The 14,797-nt window shown below is 41.7% G+C and overlaps 1 protein-coding gene across 1 annotated transcript in view; it reads left to right on the forward strand.

The window, feature by feature from the left end:
* MYO10 (myosin X) overlaps positions 1-14,797 on the forward strand; it is a gene marked incomplete at its 5' end in the record, with an annotated part of 159,055 nt that overhangs the window by 77,908 nt on the left and 66,350 nt on the right. Inside the window, 3 exon segments of the mRNA XM_080610818.1 lie at positions 5,840-6,027; positions 12,852-12,986; positions 13,950-14,074. Of these exon segments, the coding sequence (XP_080466944.1) occupies positions 5,840-6,027; positions 12,852-12,986; positions 13,950-14,074 (448 nt within the window).

Below are 14,797 nucleotides of genomic sequence, written 5' to 3' on the forward strand. Positions count from 1 at the left end.
CAGCTCCTTAAGTAACTCCAGGAAAGTCAGGCATTGCTCAAAAACAACCCAGAAGCATAGTTTTTGAGACATCTGTAAGCATGCTTTTGTTTCCGTAATGAGATAGAGCCTTTTCTTGTCCCAAAGCAGAAAATCTTGAAAGTGCTTTTAAGAGAGCTGGGCAAAGTGCTGTTTCTCAATGTTAAGGCACATGTCTGTAGCAAAACATCTTAATTCTATATTTGATCAGTTCCAACATTTCTAGTACCAGATTGTAAAGAATATGTTGATTTTTGGCATCCTTGAAGAAACACAATAATAGGAAGTGAAGAATCCAGGCTCCTTGTGCCTGTTTTAATACTGCAATCAGTTTTAATTTCGGTTGTAATTACTGATCAAAGACTTCATTCAAGAGGAGAAAAAAGTCGTCATCATTGTCCATCTTCCCCCCGTTTTTTGTACCCTTATTTATTTAAGGAGGAATGGGATGTCTTGAGTGCTAGAAGTTTGGGAAGTACAGAGAGGTACCTTGATATAGAGGGTGAAAGGAGGTCATGAGAAGAAGTGTGGGATAAAATTGATGGCCTTAAATGAGAAGAGCAAGCTTGAGTACAACACAGAAGTCATAAAGGATCCTCAGAAATAGAGAAGTTATTGTTGAGATGCAGAAATCTTGACATAAAAGGAAAGAAGTGGAAGGTGGATGATTGCTGGATATGGAGCAAACCTGAAAGGATATACCCCAAAAAAGCGTCTCCAGAGGGGAGAAGATGGAGAGCAAGGTAGTCCCGCTGTATTTGGTCTGTTTGGTTTATAGGACCAATTAAGTGATCTTGCGTTAGGGCAGTTTCCTTTTTCATTGCTCTTTCCGTGTAGAGAACCTGAAGAAAATTTTGAAGGGGAAATTTCTTGCTCTACTTTTTCCTCTTTTAGTCCAAAGGCCTTTTTCTGCATGGGAAAGACAGACATTTAAAACTGTATTTTTAGTTCATCTGCTGCATACTTGTTTCTTGTAATTTTAAGCTAACTTGAAAAAGTGTCTTTTAACCACTTAAGCTTTTTACATCATTTACATTTGTTTGGCATCAAAACAATGCAAACTGTGACTTCCTTAAAAAACAAAGCCAAACCTTTCTGTTAGACAGGGACAACTCTGACCACTGTAAGTTTTTCTAGAGTATTTCTGTGGGTATCAGAAATCTTTGTGAGCTCTTGAACCTTGTTAAAGAACTAGTTGTCTTTGAGTGTTTGAAGAAGTCTGGGGTGATTTCAAGACCTGGGTTCAAAGCTGATTGCTATCAGAAGGCAACAAGCAAAACAAAAAAGCATTCAGAAAACTGATGAAAAATCTCTTCCTTTCTCAAGCACATCTTTCATTTTGACTCTTGAGATGCCATCGCCTTATTGAATGACTAGCTGAGAAGACAGGGCTTGAACTTCTAATTTTGAAAGTCCCCTTAGAGGATCAGCAAACAATCTTATTTCCTCTTTTTTTGTGCTAAAAGGGGGAGTAGGAGTGTCTGTGCTTTGTGACCAAAAGTGTTTTGAGAGATGCATTGTCACCATAAAATTTCAGTAAAAATTTGAAAGTGGAAAAGGAACCCAGCCTTTTAATACGATAATCAAAGCGCTGTGTTGGGTTTGGGGCTGAATAACTCTAATTCTAATAAATTTTAAACTAACGGATTAGCAGTGATCTGATAAATTGCTGCTGTTTTAGTCTGTACCAACCAAATTAAACAGTTTGTGGGTGGTTCTGTCTGAAGTGCTGAGTCAAGTCACATAACAGAAAAGTAAACTGCCCTCTTCATTGCCATTTAAGAAGTCAGACTTGTGACAGGAGCTCTACACAGTATTTCTTTGAAATATGCCTCAAGCTATTTCATCTGGAAGTCTGCAGAAACCGTGTCTGCTTGCTAGTGCTCTGGCGGATGTATGAGCATTTTTCCTATTCATAACTGCTTTGGAGTACTTTCATTAAAGTAAGTAATTATTGACTGCAGGAATCAGATTAGAAACTGCAAAGAATGAAGGGAAAATTTGATTCACTCTTTTTAAGCAAAGTGGAAGTGACATTCTTATGTGAAAATACCTTTTCTGAAATTTCATCTAAATCGATGCCTTGTGATGTTAGCATAATCAGGTAACCTAGAGATCCTGCTTCTGACTGTTAACTTCTTTAATTTGCCATATGCTGATGCCTGATGCAGAAATAGCATTCAGAAGACAATACCCATCTGCTGAACGGCCCTCCATTTTTGTGTATCATCTTTACACTGGTTTAACTTGCTTCTAAGGTGCTTCCACTTGCAAAACCAGAAAGTCTGTCCTCCCAAAAAGGGGTTGTGTTGGGCAGCTGCTCAGAGTCCTCAGGGGAGGGAAAGCAGAGCCCCAAGAACAGGGAGGGAGCTTGTGAAGCGGTGCTGCTCTTCTGCCTGTGGGTACAGGTCACGCCGTACCTCAAGTCCCTGACTTCGTGGTGCTTAGAGGTGCCGGAGTAGAGGCTAGCCAGGAGTAGGATCTACTGTTTATAAAATCCTGCTACTAGTAAGAGCATGTGATAGTTACTGGATGGGAAAGTGACTGGAAGTGATGTAGGAGATTATTCTTGCGACAGATCTTGCTGCTGCTGAGTATTCCAGAGGAAATTTAAAAAGACTTTGGGAAGATTTGTCTTTTTATAGGAATTCTTTTAACACCAGGAATGGTTTCTAATAACAGTGCTGCTTCAGCTCATCAATACCTTGCTGAGCTACCTTGAGTTAAGGTAAAACGTTCGCTTTGGCCAGGAAACTCCTACTTAGTCCATGCAGTTATCTTGTGTGGCTGTTCCTGTGTTGGACTATGACATTTGGTAGATGAGAAATCTTGATCCTCTGTGAAGAATATAGCTGTTCTTGTGATCTTGCCTTGGGATGAAGAAGCTGTTTTTTTCAGGGCTTGATTTTATTCTGTCTATATCATTATAATTTGGTGGCAATTTGTGCACACATTTAACTTGTTTTACAAAGGGGTTATACATACTCAAAGCACCGGAAGACTGGAGCCACAAAATAGGAGCTATTTCAGTAGAGGCTGTGGTTTTTCATATGTTTTGCTGAAAGAAGGAGAAAGAATTTTTAAAGTATGACATGTCCTAAGGATCAGGTGATTCTGGAATTGTTTTCACCCATACTGTTTCTGCTATTCACCAGGTTCCTGTTATTGCCATGATACACTACCTTTTCTCTATGGTACCTTACATGAGTTATGAGGCAATGAAGCCTCATGACTTTTCTTATTCTCAGTAGTTACTAATATTCTGGAAGTGTTGATACCATTTTTGAAAGTAATGTTTAAGCCATGTGAAAAACTGCCTCATGTCAAGTAAGTCTGTGCAGAAGCGGGCTGCTGTCACCTCTTACATTATTTACCATTTGCAGTAGGAAAAGCAAGAAAAGTCTCACTGTAACCAGTGGTGGTACAGTTTTGCCAGTGCTGTATCTATCACAGGAAGATCTGTCGGCTGGTAATGTTGTACTGTCAGGTGCTTGATCCTGCAGAATCTATAGAGGGGATGCTTACAGTTATGAAGTTAGATGGTACCATGTTTCATAGGGATTTTTTTGTTTGATTCTTTGCCATGACATCTGTTGTGATGGTGTGCCTCAATTTACTGTTCTTACAGTTTAATAAGGCTTTTGTCAGACTTTAGCAAGGTAAAGAACAAGTTCTGTAGTTGTTTTATTGGTTGTGCTTGCACTGTATTCATGTATTCAAAAAAGTCTCTCTTAAGATTTTGCTCCTGCAGTCTGTGCTGAAATATGTGTCCAACTGGGGAAGTTTGTTCTTAGAGACTTCCTTGTTAGTTATTTAAGAGCCCAAGAGGGGATGATCCCAGGAAATTAAGCTGTTGTCTCAGTGCTGTAATTGCCCTGTGATACGATCTTGTGTTGAAATGGTATCTTTCCTCTACATGAAACCTTCTGAGCTATTGCACAGCATGGGGGGGGGGGGTGGGTTATAAAACACACAGACTGAAAGTTCCCATCTCTGTAAAGGGTACTTGAGTTACAGCAAGGAGGAATACTCCCCTCACAGCTAATAAAATTGTCATAACTTCAAGGACACTGCTGTAGTCCTCTTAGCAAAACCTCAAAGCTGCTGCTCGCGCTGGGCGTGATGTTGAATGAACAGGTGGATAATGGGGAATGTAACAGCAGGGTAATAGTGAGAAAGCAGAGCTGATACACAGTGATAATTACATATGAATTGAGGAGCAGGGAGTAAGGTAGAGGTGGAATGTAAATGCTGTGGAAGACACTGACAGAGAGGAAAGGAAAATGGTGTGGGGAGACAATGGCCCCTGGTCTCAGTGAGTGCCCCCAGGAGAAGAGGGAGGCTGCAGGAGGAACACATGGGGCTGCGTTTCTGTGTCACGCAAGATGCTGCTCACCTTACCCAGCCCTCTTGTGGGTAGGGTGCTGAGGAGGTGAAGAGAGCCTCAGTCCTGCTGTCAGCTTCACAGCTGGCTCCTGTCAGCACGAGACGGCTGACTGCTGGTGAAGCATCTGTCTGTACAGGGGGACTGTGTTGCAGGGCTGGAGGCTTTGCAAGGCTGTTGAAGCCAGGTGTCAGCTTCCTGCCTGCAACCACAGAAAAGGTGCTTGACAAAATGAAATTAGCATCACAGCAGTAACACTGCACATATCAATTAATTCCGCATGCCCCACATGTGCTGGAAATCCTGGAGAGAGCATGCTTTGTGTTATCTCCTACCTCAGTTCAGTTTCATCTGAGAAATGTGTTGATGTGCATAGAGGGTGACTGAGAAAATGAACAGCATCGCAAATAGATTGTTGCAAATGACGAGAGTACTGCAGCCTAATGAATTAAGGCAGTGGAAATGGGTATAAGCTGCTACCTGGGTGATTTTAACTGATGTGTTCCCTAATTGCAATGGGATAGGAATGAATGCCTAATCAGCTGTATTGCACAGCAAACTAGTAATAAATTAAGTTGCAGAAACCAGCATCTGCCAGTTCATGTGCTTTTCTTAGGACCTAACAACATATAATGGTGATAGTGTCTACCACAGTGTCTGCTACTTCTGTTTTAAAAATGAGTAGCAGGGAAGGACTTGGATACTCTACATAGAAATATGGACTTTTGCACCAATACCTAGGGGCAGTCAGGTTTTTAGGAAGTTCAGCAGGTCCCTGCAAACACATGAGAAGCAGCTGTAGGCCAGTGCTCATAGGCATTGCTGTGCATCTGTAAGCAGTGTTAAGGCAGGGATTTATACAGCCAAGAAGCTCTGTGCTGTAGCTGAGGTAGCCATAAAAATGTAACAGAAGTGGAAACAACTTTTTGTAAAAAAAGAAAACAGGGAAAAATAGAATCGTACAATCATGTAGGTTGGAAAAGACCTTTAAGATCATCAAGTCCAACCGTTGCAGGTGTTGCCTGCAGATTTACTGAGGGTACGCTCAATCCCCTTGTCCAGGTCATCAATAAAGATATTAAAACAAGAGTGGCCCCAGTACTGAGCCCTGAGGGACACCGCTACTGACTGTTCACCAACTAGATGTGACACCATTCACCACTACTCTTTGGGGTCAGCCATCCAGCCGGTTTTTTACCCAGCAAAAAATACAGCTCTCCAGGCCATGAACAGCCAGTTTCTCCTGGAGAATGCTGTGGGAAACAGCGTCAAATGCTTTACCAAAATCCAAATAGACAGTGTCTTCATGCTTTCCCTCATTCACCAGGTGGGATTGCTAGGCTGTTGCAAATGTGTATTTGTTGTGTATCATTTGGCAAGAGTGTTTATCTGTTCCACCCTGCGTGTAATAACTCTGTGGGGGCTGTGTGCTTGCAGACCTACATTGGCTCCATCGTTGCATCTGTGAACCCTTACAAGAGCATCCCAGGACTGTACGATTGCGCCGCCATGGAGCGATACAGCAAGCACCACATGGGAGAGATTGCACCTCACATCTTCGCTGTGGCCAACGAGTGCTACCGCTGCCTTTGGAAGCGCCATGACAGCCAGTGCATCCTCATCAGGTAAATAGCAGCTGCCCCTGATGCTTTGGTTGCCCCTGCCGGTGAGGCTTCCAAGGTGATTTAGGATCATGGGTTTGGACTGCATAGAGAACTCCAAAAGCACGCAGGTTTTTAAACCATCAGTTTCAGGAGAGAGTTCTGAACTTCCTCTGTATCATCCTGTGGACCTCTAACAAAACGTTAGTTTTTCTTATGCAGCTTCTAATTTCATTTAATGAAAAAATCTATTGTATTTTTGCACATTTTTTGCTACTCACCCATCTAATGTTACTCTAAGTGCTTTCCCCACTAGTTAAAAAATCCCTGTGCAGCTCAGTAGCTTGTTACTACTAGACCCTAAATGCTGTGTCAAGAGGAGTAAAACAAATAACCTACCAGTCTTGAGATATGTGGTAAATAAGAATAGCAAAGGAGAAAACCCTTAACATTTCAGCCACTTAATTCCTCCTGATTAATCTTCCTTGCTTAATCTTGTTGTGTTTTAATTTAATGATGCTAAATAGCTTCCTGTTTGATCCACTGTGGCACTGGTACTCAGGATTTCGCTGCTGCCCAATGTACATTGAGAGCAGTTGGCATTTCAATAGCTTTTTGCTGCTTTCAGCTCCTCCTTCCTTCTTGTTCCAGAAGAGCTGAAAATGCAGCCAGCTCTTTTCCCTTTCCCTGCCTGCCAGCTCAGCTGCGTTGGCTCGCATGAAGGCAGGGAAAGCAAAGACTTGCCTGCGGGATCAGGAAGAGCAGCTTGGTGGCAATGGCAGTGTGGCACCAGCCATCGAGCTCCCAGTGGGGGTGATGTTTGGGGGGTGATGTGAGAGAGCTTGTGTTTCCCTTCCCTTTCCTCTCTCACCTTCGCAATGTTTTGTAATTAAGCCTGTTTGCAGCACATACTAAGTGTGGAGTGCTCTTCAGACAGAAGATGACACAGTCTCGGCTGTCTCACAGCCTCCATAGGGGAGTCCTTGTGATAACCATGGGACCATGGCATGGGTAGAGAGGGGAATGAGGCAGAGAGCAGCACCTGCTGCAGTACACAGTTTCTGTTGGCTTTTAAGATTACAGGCCAGTTTGCAAGGCTTCCTGGGTGAGAGGAGGGTTTAGCACAGGTAGTTCAGCACCCGAGCGGTTTTTAGAGATGTGGATCAGACGCAACACATCTAGGTCTGGTTCCAACTTTCTGCAAGTTCTCAGGTCACAGTCCCTGCCTGCCGTCACCTCTAGGCAGGTTCTGTCTGGCTGCAGCACAGAGAGAACTGATTGTGGTTTTCAGCTTTCTTCAATGTATTTCTCCTCTTTGTTACTTAATACATAGTACTGTGCATACAAAGCTGAGTCCAGGTGACACTCCAAGAAAAGATGAAGTGTGCAGAGATCTTTGTCATGTGCAAGTAGCTAGCCTGGAGTCATGATTTCACATTTTAATGACAAGTAGCTACTTGCTAACAGTCCATGTACCCAAATTTTGGGAACCAAAATAATTCCTGGTGCCTAGCAAGTGGCCCCTAGTATTTTTGCCATTTTGTACTGGCTCAAGTATCTTCTTTTGCCTAACAGTTCCCCACAAGCTGCCAAGAGAAAAGCAGGTTGCGTCCTAGAAAGGACATAAGCAGAAATCTCTGATATTCCGGAGGAGTCTCCAGCAGTCCCTGATGTGTAAACCATGGTAAAACTTAGTTAGATAAGCCATAATGTGGAGAAGTTCTGCATTAGCAGTCCCTTTTAAAACAATGATATGTGTAAGTTCAGTGTTTTAGACCATGGTCACAGTACAACCTTGTGAGGGTACCTTGTTTCTACAGAAACAGGGGGAACACGCAATTCAAATAAGAAAAATAAGAAGTCAAATCTACTTTTCTAAACCAATATTATCTGCTGTATTTCTGGAGGACTCAAAGCAGGACTTTTTAAGATTACTGAAAGTTTTCAGTGGCCCTTATGAGGTTGAGGAAAGTGCCTGTGGTCATAATCTTAGTTTGGGGCATCAGAAATGGAGGTATTACAGTATGCTTATCAAATCCAGCATCCTGATTTTTCCTGCTTCATCTTTTACTGGCTTAGAATTAGATGTTGCAACAAGTCAATGACAGGCTTTCTTTGTTGCAACTGGTATTTGATAAAAATGATAAAGTGGAGCTCTGCAATGTCTGAATTCAGGCAAATATTCTGGTCTTGTATTCAATGTAAGAGATGATATAAAGGAAAATCTGTTGCATCATGAAAACACAAGTAACAGTTACATCCATTTAAAATGAGTGAATTGTTCGTGTAGGCTTCACATTCTGATATGCAGTTTCACCTTCTCCTAACTTTTGGATCTTAAAATCCCAGTGGCACCCATGAGGTGAGGTGCTGAACGCTTCCTGCTGATCCTCTGGACTTGAAGTGCCCTCTGCTGGCGTCCAGAATTAGCTCAGCTCTGCTTTGGAACTGCTTCCTTAAAGCACTGCAAAGCACAAAAACCTATGAAAAAGCTTCTGCTGTTTTGAAATGCTTGGGATATTTGTCTAGGTGGGGTAAGATGTGAAGGTTAACGCGAGAACCTGAATTTAAGCTGTCATCGGTATTGACTCAATGTGTAATATAAATGCAAGACCATTTTTCCAGTATAACCGCCCAGGCCAGAGGTGAAGACGGAAGAAATGCAGAGGAGATGATATTAAATGGAGTCATCCGAAGATGCTTATTTATCAGTCTGTGTTACACGGGCTTATTTTAATTCATGAAAATGCTGCAAAAAAATGATTTAGCAGCCTAAAATGTCAACAAGAAATGTCATATTGAAGAAGCTGTGCACAAGCTCCACATTAGCATTTTTTACAGAGTTGTGAAATGGGATTTTTGCTCTCCCAGGCTAAAAATCCTGTATCTGGCTGTTTATCTGTTTTCATGTAGACAAGAACATCTGCATCAGTGAATGCTCAGCTTCGTGTTCATCTGAACCTTACCACAGTTTACTTTAAAATGGGGGGGGGCGGACAAGCCCACCACAGTTAAATTCAATGCTACAACAGACATGTGAAAAAGAAATAATATTAACATCTTCTGATTTTTCAGCTGGGTGCCTCAACAGGAACATGAAGGGAGTCCATCTTACTCAAGGAATAGCCAAACAGCTTGTTCTGATGTAGGGAAGGGATCAGATTCCCCCATGATTATCTGTCTGATGTTCATAAGTCAGGACCAAGTTCAAACCTCTACTCCTTGATTGTAAGAATAGGAAAATATCTTTAGGGGAGGTTTGGTTTTTTTGTTGTTGCTACTTTATTTGAAGTGCTCTAGTCTGTGCAAAAGCAAACACATGCTCTTCTCTGAGACAGTGGCAGTTAATGTTACCTGAAAGCACTCGAAAAGAAGTGTAAAGCAGTTGAAGGAGCAGCAAGTCACCCTGAATGACATTCAAGTCAGTGCTGTCAGTGTAAAATCAGTCTGACAGCAGTTTGTTCTCTCTGTTATTATATGATAGCCTGACATTTTGTTTTTGTTGTTCAGCTTGAAAATCAATGTGAATAAAACCAGTCTTTGGATGAGACCCAGACTTGTGGTGGGAAGACATTTGTATGAGACTGACACACCAAAATTCACATGTGCCTCTGATGAACTGTATTTGCTGAAGGGGCCCATTTTGTCTGTGTGTATTTGTCTTTGTGGTTTTAAAGCTAGCAGACAGAACTGAGAAGTGATTTAGAGTTGTGCTGATGCTGCCTCACTCAGGTTATGGCCTTCAGAATGAGGAGTCTCTCTCAAGTGACCCCTTTTCCACTGTGACAGTCTGGAGCCTAGGCTGCTGTGCCCTTAGCAAGATGCCCTGCATAGAACAAGTCATGGAGAAAGTCTAGAGATCTCCTAAGTGGGGGCCTTGTGGGTTGCTGTCACACTTAATATATTCACAATATTGAATGTAGTGATGTAGAATGAGCTGACACTTGAACTCATGGGGTGGAAAGGTTGCTGGAAATGTTGGCTGTGCACTAAAAAACATCACCCTTTTACTAGCCTTGGCAGCTAGGTGTAGGCTTTCTAAGGAGTCTGAAAAATTGATCCCACTTAACCTACCGTTAGTATATGTGCTGTAAGGTCGAATAAACACCTTTGAAGTTTAGCATTCTTGTTCTTGATTTTCATCTCATTGTTAATAACTGTTTTTTATAAAGCTTTTCATAAAGTAAAAATGCAGAGTCAACTTGACACACATAAAATTATGGGCCCCAAGCTGAACAACAGCATTCAGGGGTGAGATCTTACTGTCATGCCAGAGAACTCCAGGAACCCATGCACTTGGTGCTCAATAGTTATTGTAAAACTGAATAGAGCGGTTACTAGTAAATGAATAGAGGACATTGGGTAAATGCATCCTTTGCTCATGCCTTGAGTGTTTTGCACAAGCCTTTTCCCCCCCTTGCTTTATATCCAGGAGGACATTGAGGTGATTCAGAGGAGTGATCAGAAGTATAGTATGGCTCTGTTTGTGGGAATGGCTAATGGAAATAGGCAACCTGAATTGTGGGAGCTATCCATGGAATCATGGACAGTAGAGAGAGTGCTGCGATATTGGTTTCTCCTTCCAGTATGAGAACTAAGGGGCATCAAATGGTGTTAATAGGAGGCAGATCTGAAAGAACAAGACATGATCATATGCTTTTTAAGGGAATATGGTTAGAAGCTCGTGGATGATAAATCCGTTGAGGGTTACAAGATGCGTAGAAACTAGGTTTAGATCAGGAACCCTCTGAACAGCAAATAGCTGGAATCTGAAAGAATGCTGAAGGACAGTATCATATGTCTTCCTTGGGCATCTCCATTTGGTGACTGTCAGAGATATGAGAGTGGGCAGGTAGATCTTTGGCCTGACCCAGTTCTGGGCCTCTTGTATTCTACGAAAAAATCAAGAGTGTATAATTGTGCATAATACCAACTGTACCAGAGATAGGCACAGGAAATATTTTTCCATTAGCTTTGGATATCTCAGTTGTAGAATTGCTCTCAATTACGGTGGAGTAACTTTCAGCTTCCATCGAACTACAGATGCTCTAGAGCACAGGACAAGAGGGTGGGGGGAGAGGAAGGATGGTGTCAGTGAAAGAGCTGATGTCCTCCTTGGTACCCATGTCGCTGCTCAGAGGGCGAGAATTTAGGCAGGAATAAGTACGTATCACTTGATGAATTTTTGCAAAGGTTTGTGAAGCTCTTTCAATGCTTGCAGTAGAAATGTTTTGTACAAGGGGTAGATATTAAATACAGGCAATATTAAATATTTCTTTTGTTGGCACAGGAGCATAGTGAGTGAGGTCCTGCAAAGAGAAAGGGGATAAATACAAAAAAAAAGGCAGACATCAGTAAAACTAAAGTAAAAATACTACGGAATTTGAGATGGTGTAAGTATGATGGATGAATCATACTTGCTGGCGCATATCAGGAGGTAGCATATCCTGTATGAAGTTTTATGAAGTATTTTAAAGACTCTGGTTCTTCTTGGGAAACACTTAAATTTCAGCTACAAAACTGTGTCTCATAGCTTTCTGAATGCCTTTTCCCTGATTATTTTTGTAATTGTTAGCAGTCATTTGCAGGAAAATGCCAGGCTGCTTTCTTGGGCTGTCCCTCTCTTCTTTGCTGTTTTTGATCCAGAAAGCATCATTATACTTTGCCATAACCTAAAAAATCACTCAGCAGTGGCACAACAGAAGACTGTCAAATAAGCAGCTTGCTCCATGTACCCAGTTGTGATCCATCAAAGTCAGTGACAAAACACCCACTTGCTACAATGGAAAGAGTAGGATGAGATCAAAATCTCATTATGAGATCTCCTGTAAACTGGAGTAAACTTGAATTAGGTACAGCTTAATTAGGAGATAGAAAAACTAGGAATTAGGCTGCATCTTATGTTAGAATGCCATGACTTCAGATAAAAAGTAAGCACCCTAGACAAACTTTTAACTGCAACTTCTGTTTCTTAATGTCTCACAGTGTATTTTTAATTACAAGGCTACATAATTGAAGGGAAATGATACAGAAGAAATGAGACAAATTTATACCTTCCCTTTTTTAGAGTGTTGGTTTTGAAAAGAAGTATATTGCTTTCTGTTTACATCAGCATGATTGCTTACTAACTAATCTAACTTCCCCAAAACTAACAATTTTTGAGGTCTCAATCTAGCATCATCAAATAGCTTTGTTCTGCTATGGATGAAGAGGAAAGGTTTTACATCTCTGATGGTGTTGAGAGGTGAGAAGTGTGTATTTTAAACTGATGTGAATCTGTTTTATTTGGTTGGGCATTTAAAAAGTTTGCTTAAAGAATATGTAGCTCACTGAGAATATCAGTATTAATTATACTAGTAGCCTTTGTGTGTTGTAAGATGCATTGGTGTCTCTAACCTCCTCGTTCTCACAACAGGTCTCTCTCCTTAGCTAGATTGCTGCAACGTAATACCAAACTTTTCAAGCTTAATTCATGTTATGGACTTTCTCCCCAACCATTGCCATGCCATTGTTCTAACTTTGTTGTTCCATGCTGGTGAGAACTGTTTGATAGCTGTTGTGTTCAGAACGCTCTTCATTGCCTCATAGGTGTTGTTCATCCTTATGTAATCAGTTCCTTGAAATGCTGTCTGAACAGTGGCATGATGTCTGAAGATAGCTTGAATTTTCTGCCGAATGTCATATTCAACAAGCTTAAAGGGGTATTCTGCTGCTGTTTTGGTGTAATTTCTAATCACCTCAGTCTTCCTAACCTCCAGTAATTTATGGTTGGGAGGGCTGGCCAGACAGAGGGCTTTTCCACTGGCAGCTGGAACTGTGCAAACACTTCCCTCCTCTTCTTCTTTCAGTGGTGAAAGTGGTGCTGGTAAGACGGAAAGCACTAAGCTGATTCTCAAGTTCTTGTCTGCAATGAGCCAACATTCGCTGGAGCTCTCCTGCAAAGAGAGGACCTCCTGTGTGGAGCAAGCTATTCTTGAAAGCAGGTACTAGGTCCTTTAATACACAGGCATTTTTTCCAGAAGATGTAAGCCTTGTTATTGAAAATAAGAGCTTGCAGCGTAATGAAAGATGGGGGCATGTTTACTGAACAGTATTATTGGAAGGGAGGGAAATTCTCCATTAAACAGAATTACCTGGCTGCTCTAGAGAGTTGTGAGCAAAATGGTTTATTTTAGTGAGGCAAAAAGAAGCAGAGTTTTGAAATGGACAGAGCTTTAGTCATGTCTTTCATTTTTGGAGGGACTGAATTCAGATAATCAGGGTGAGGGAAATGGGTGGTGGGAGGGAGAAGGCATTGGTTTGGTTTATATAACCTGAGGATAAGGTAGAACAAGATACAGCACGTATGAAGTGTGCAAATGATAAAAGCATGCTGAGGGAAGGGAGGATAAGGAGAACTGATTAGACAGATGAGCAAATACATCAGATAAATTGGACACACACTACGCAAGCAGAAAAAACCATCTCTCTGTTCAAATGAAGTAACACATTATTCTAAACTATTTAAAAGGAAAGACAATTTGAGATGCTATTACTTCTGTTTATCATGCTTCATCTCTGCTTTACCTGCTGTATCTTGATAATTATTTCTTTTTCAGTTGCCTTAGGACGACTATTTTCCCTACATCTGTCTAGCAATTTACATGTGCTGAGATGTCTTATAATTTGAGTATTGCAATGAGAATTGTGTGCATCTTTTGAGCAGTTACAGAGTAAGCTGCAGAGCATTTTTAGTACCATTAATCCTCCTGTTGCTTGAATACTTGCATCTTTTCATAGAAAATTGAGATGCCCATTGTTAATGATTGAGGGTAGTACTGAGGATGTAGGCTGACGAGGGTGTCAGAAGCGAACTGTTCAGAGTGCTGCTTGTTTCAGCAGTCCCGGGTGAAGCCGTTGGCATGCTGGTCACATGTTAATGCTCTTGTCATTCTGTATTTTCGCAGCCCAATTATGGAGGCTTTTGGCAATGCGAAGACTGTTTACAACAACAACTCAAGCCGCTTTGGGAAGTTCATTCAGCTGAACATCTGTCAAAAAGGAAACATTCAGGGAGGAAGAATTATAGATTGTATCCTCATTTGGTGATTTTACCCCTGCTTTCAGGCTGCCCCCTTGCACCGCTGTGGAGGGCTTGTGGGAGAAGTGCCTTGCCCTTGTCTGTCCTTTCGCCCTGTCTGGAAACATACACAATTAAATACAGCTGATGTAGCTGGGAAAGGGAAGCAGTAACACCAAATTATGCATGTGCTTGTGCACACAAATACACGTCCATTTGTGGTGAGGTGAGGTGTGTATGCTCTCAGAGGATCAGGATCTTGTATTGCTAGTGCTGGCATGGCTCGTGCACGTTCCTACCTAGTGAGCTAAAACAGCCTGAGTTCTTGGGGATGACTTCAGTTGTCATCTATTTCCTTTATTTATCATGTCCGAAGATAAACTTCTAACTTTTCTGGAAAAGCACTTGAAGGAGTAAAGCTGCTGAATTTCTGGGTATGAGCCTGGGTGGGTTAAATCCTTGGATTTATCCTGCATTTGGCAAAATTGCCCTCTAAGCCAGCTCCACCAGAGCAGCAGAGGTGTAGAGATGAGGACTATACCCAGGGTATCCTGCCTAGTGTTTTGAACATAAGCTGCTTTTGCGATGAGACAAATTTCATCCTTAAAGCTGTTTCCAAGCTTTAGGGAAATGAAAAAGAAAAGGAAAGCAGATGTTTAAAATCCAGAACATGACGAGTCCAGTTTTGATGGGATGGAGGAGCAGGGGGTGTGGAAACATACTGGTATTAGAACT

Source organism: Psittacula echo (assembly GCF_963264785.1).
Source record: "Psittacula echo genome assembly, chromosome: 2".
Classification (NCBI taxonomy): domain Eukaryota; kingdom Metazoa; phylum Chordata; class Aves; order Psittaciformes; family Psittacidae; genus Psittacula; species Psittacula echo.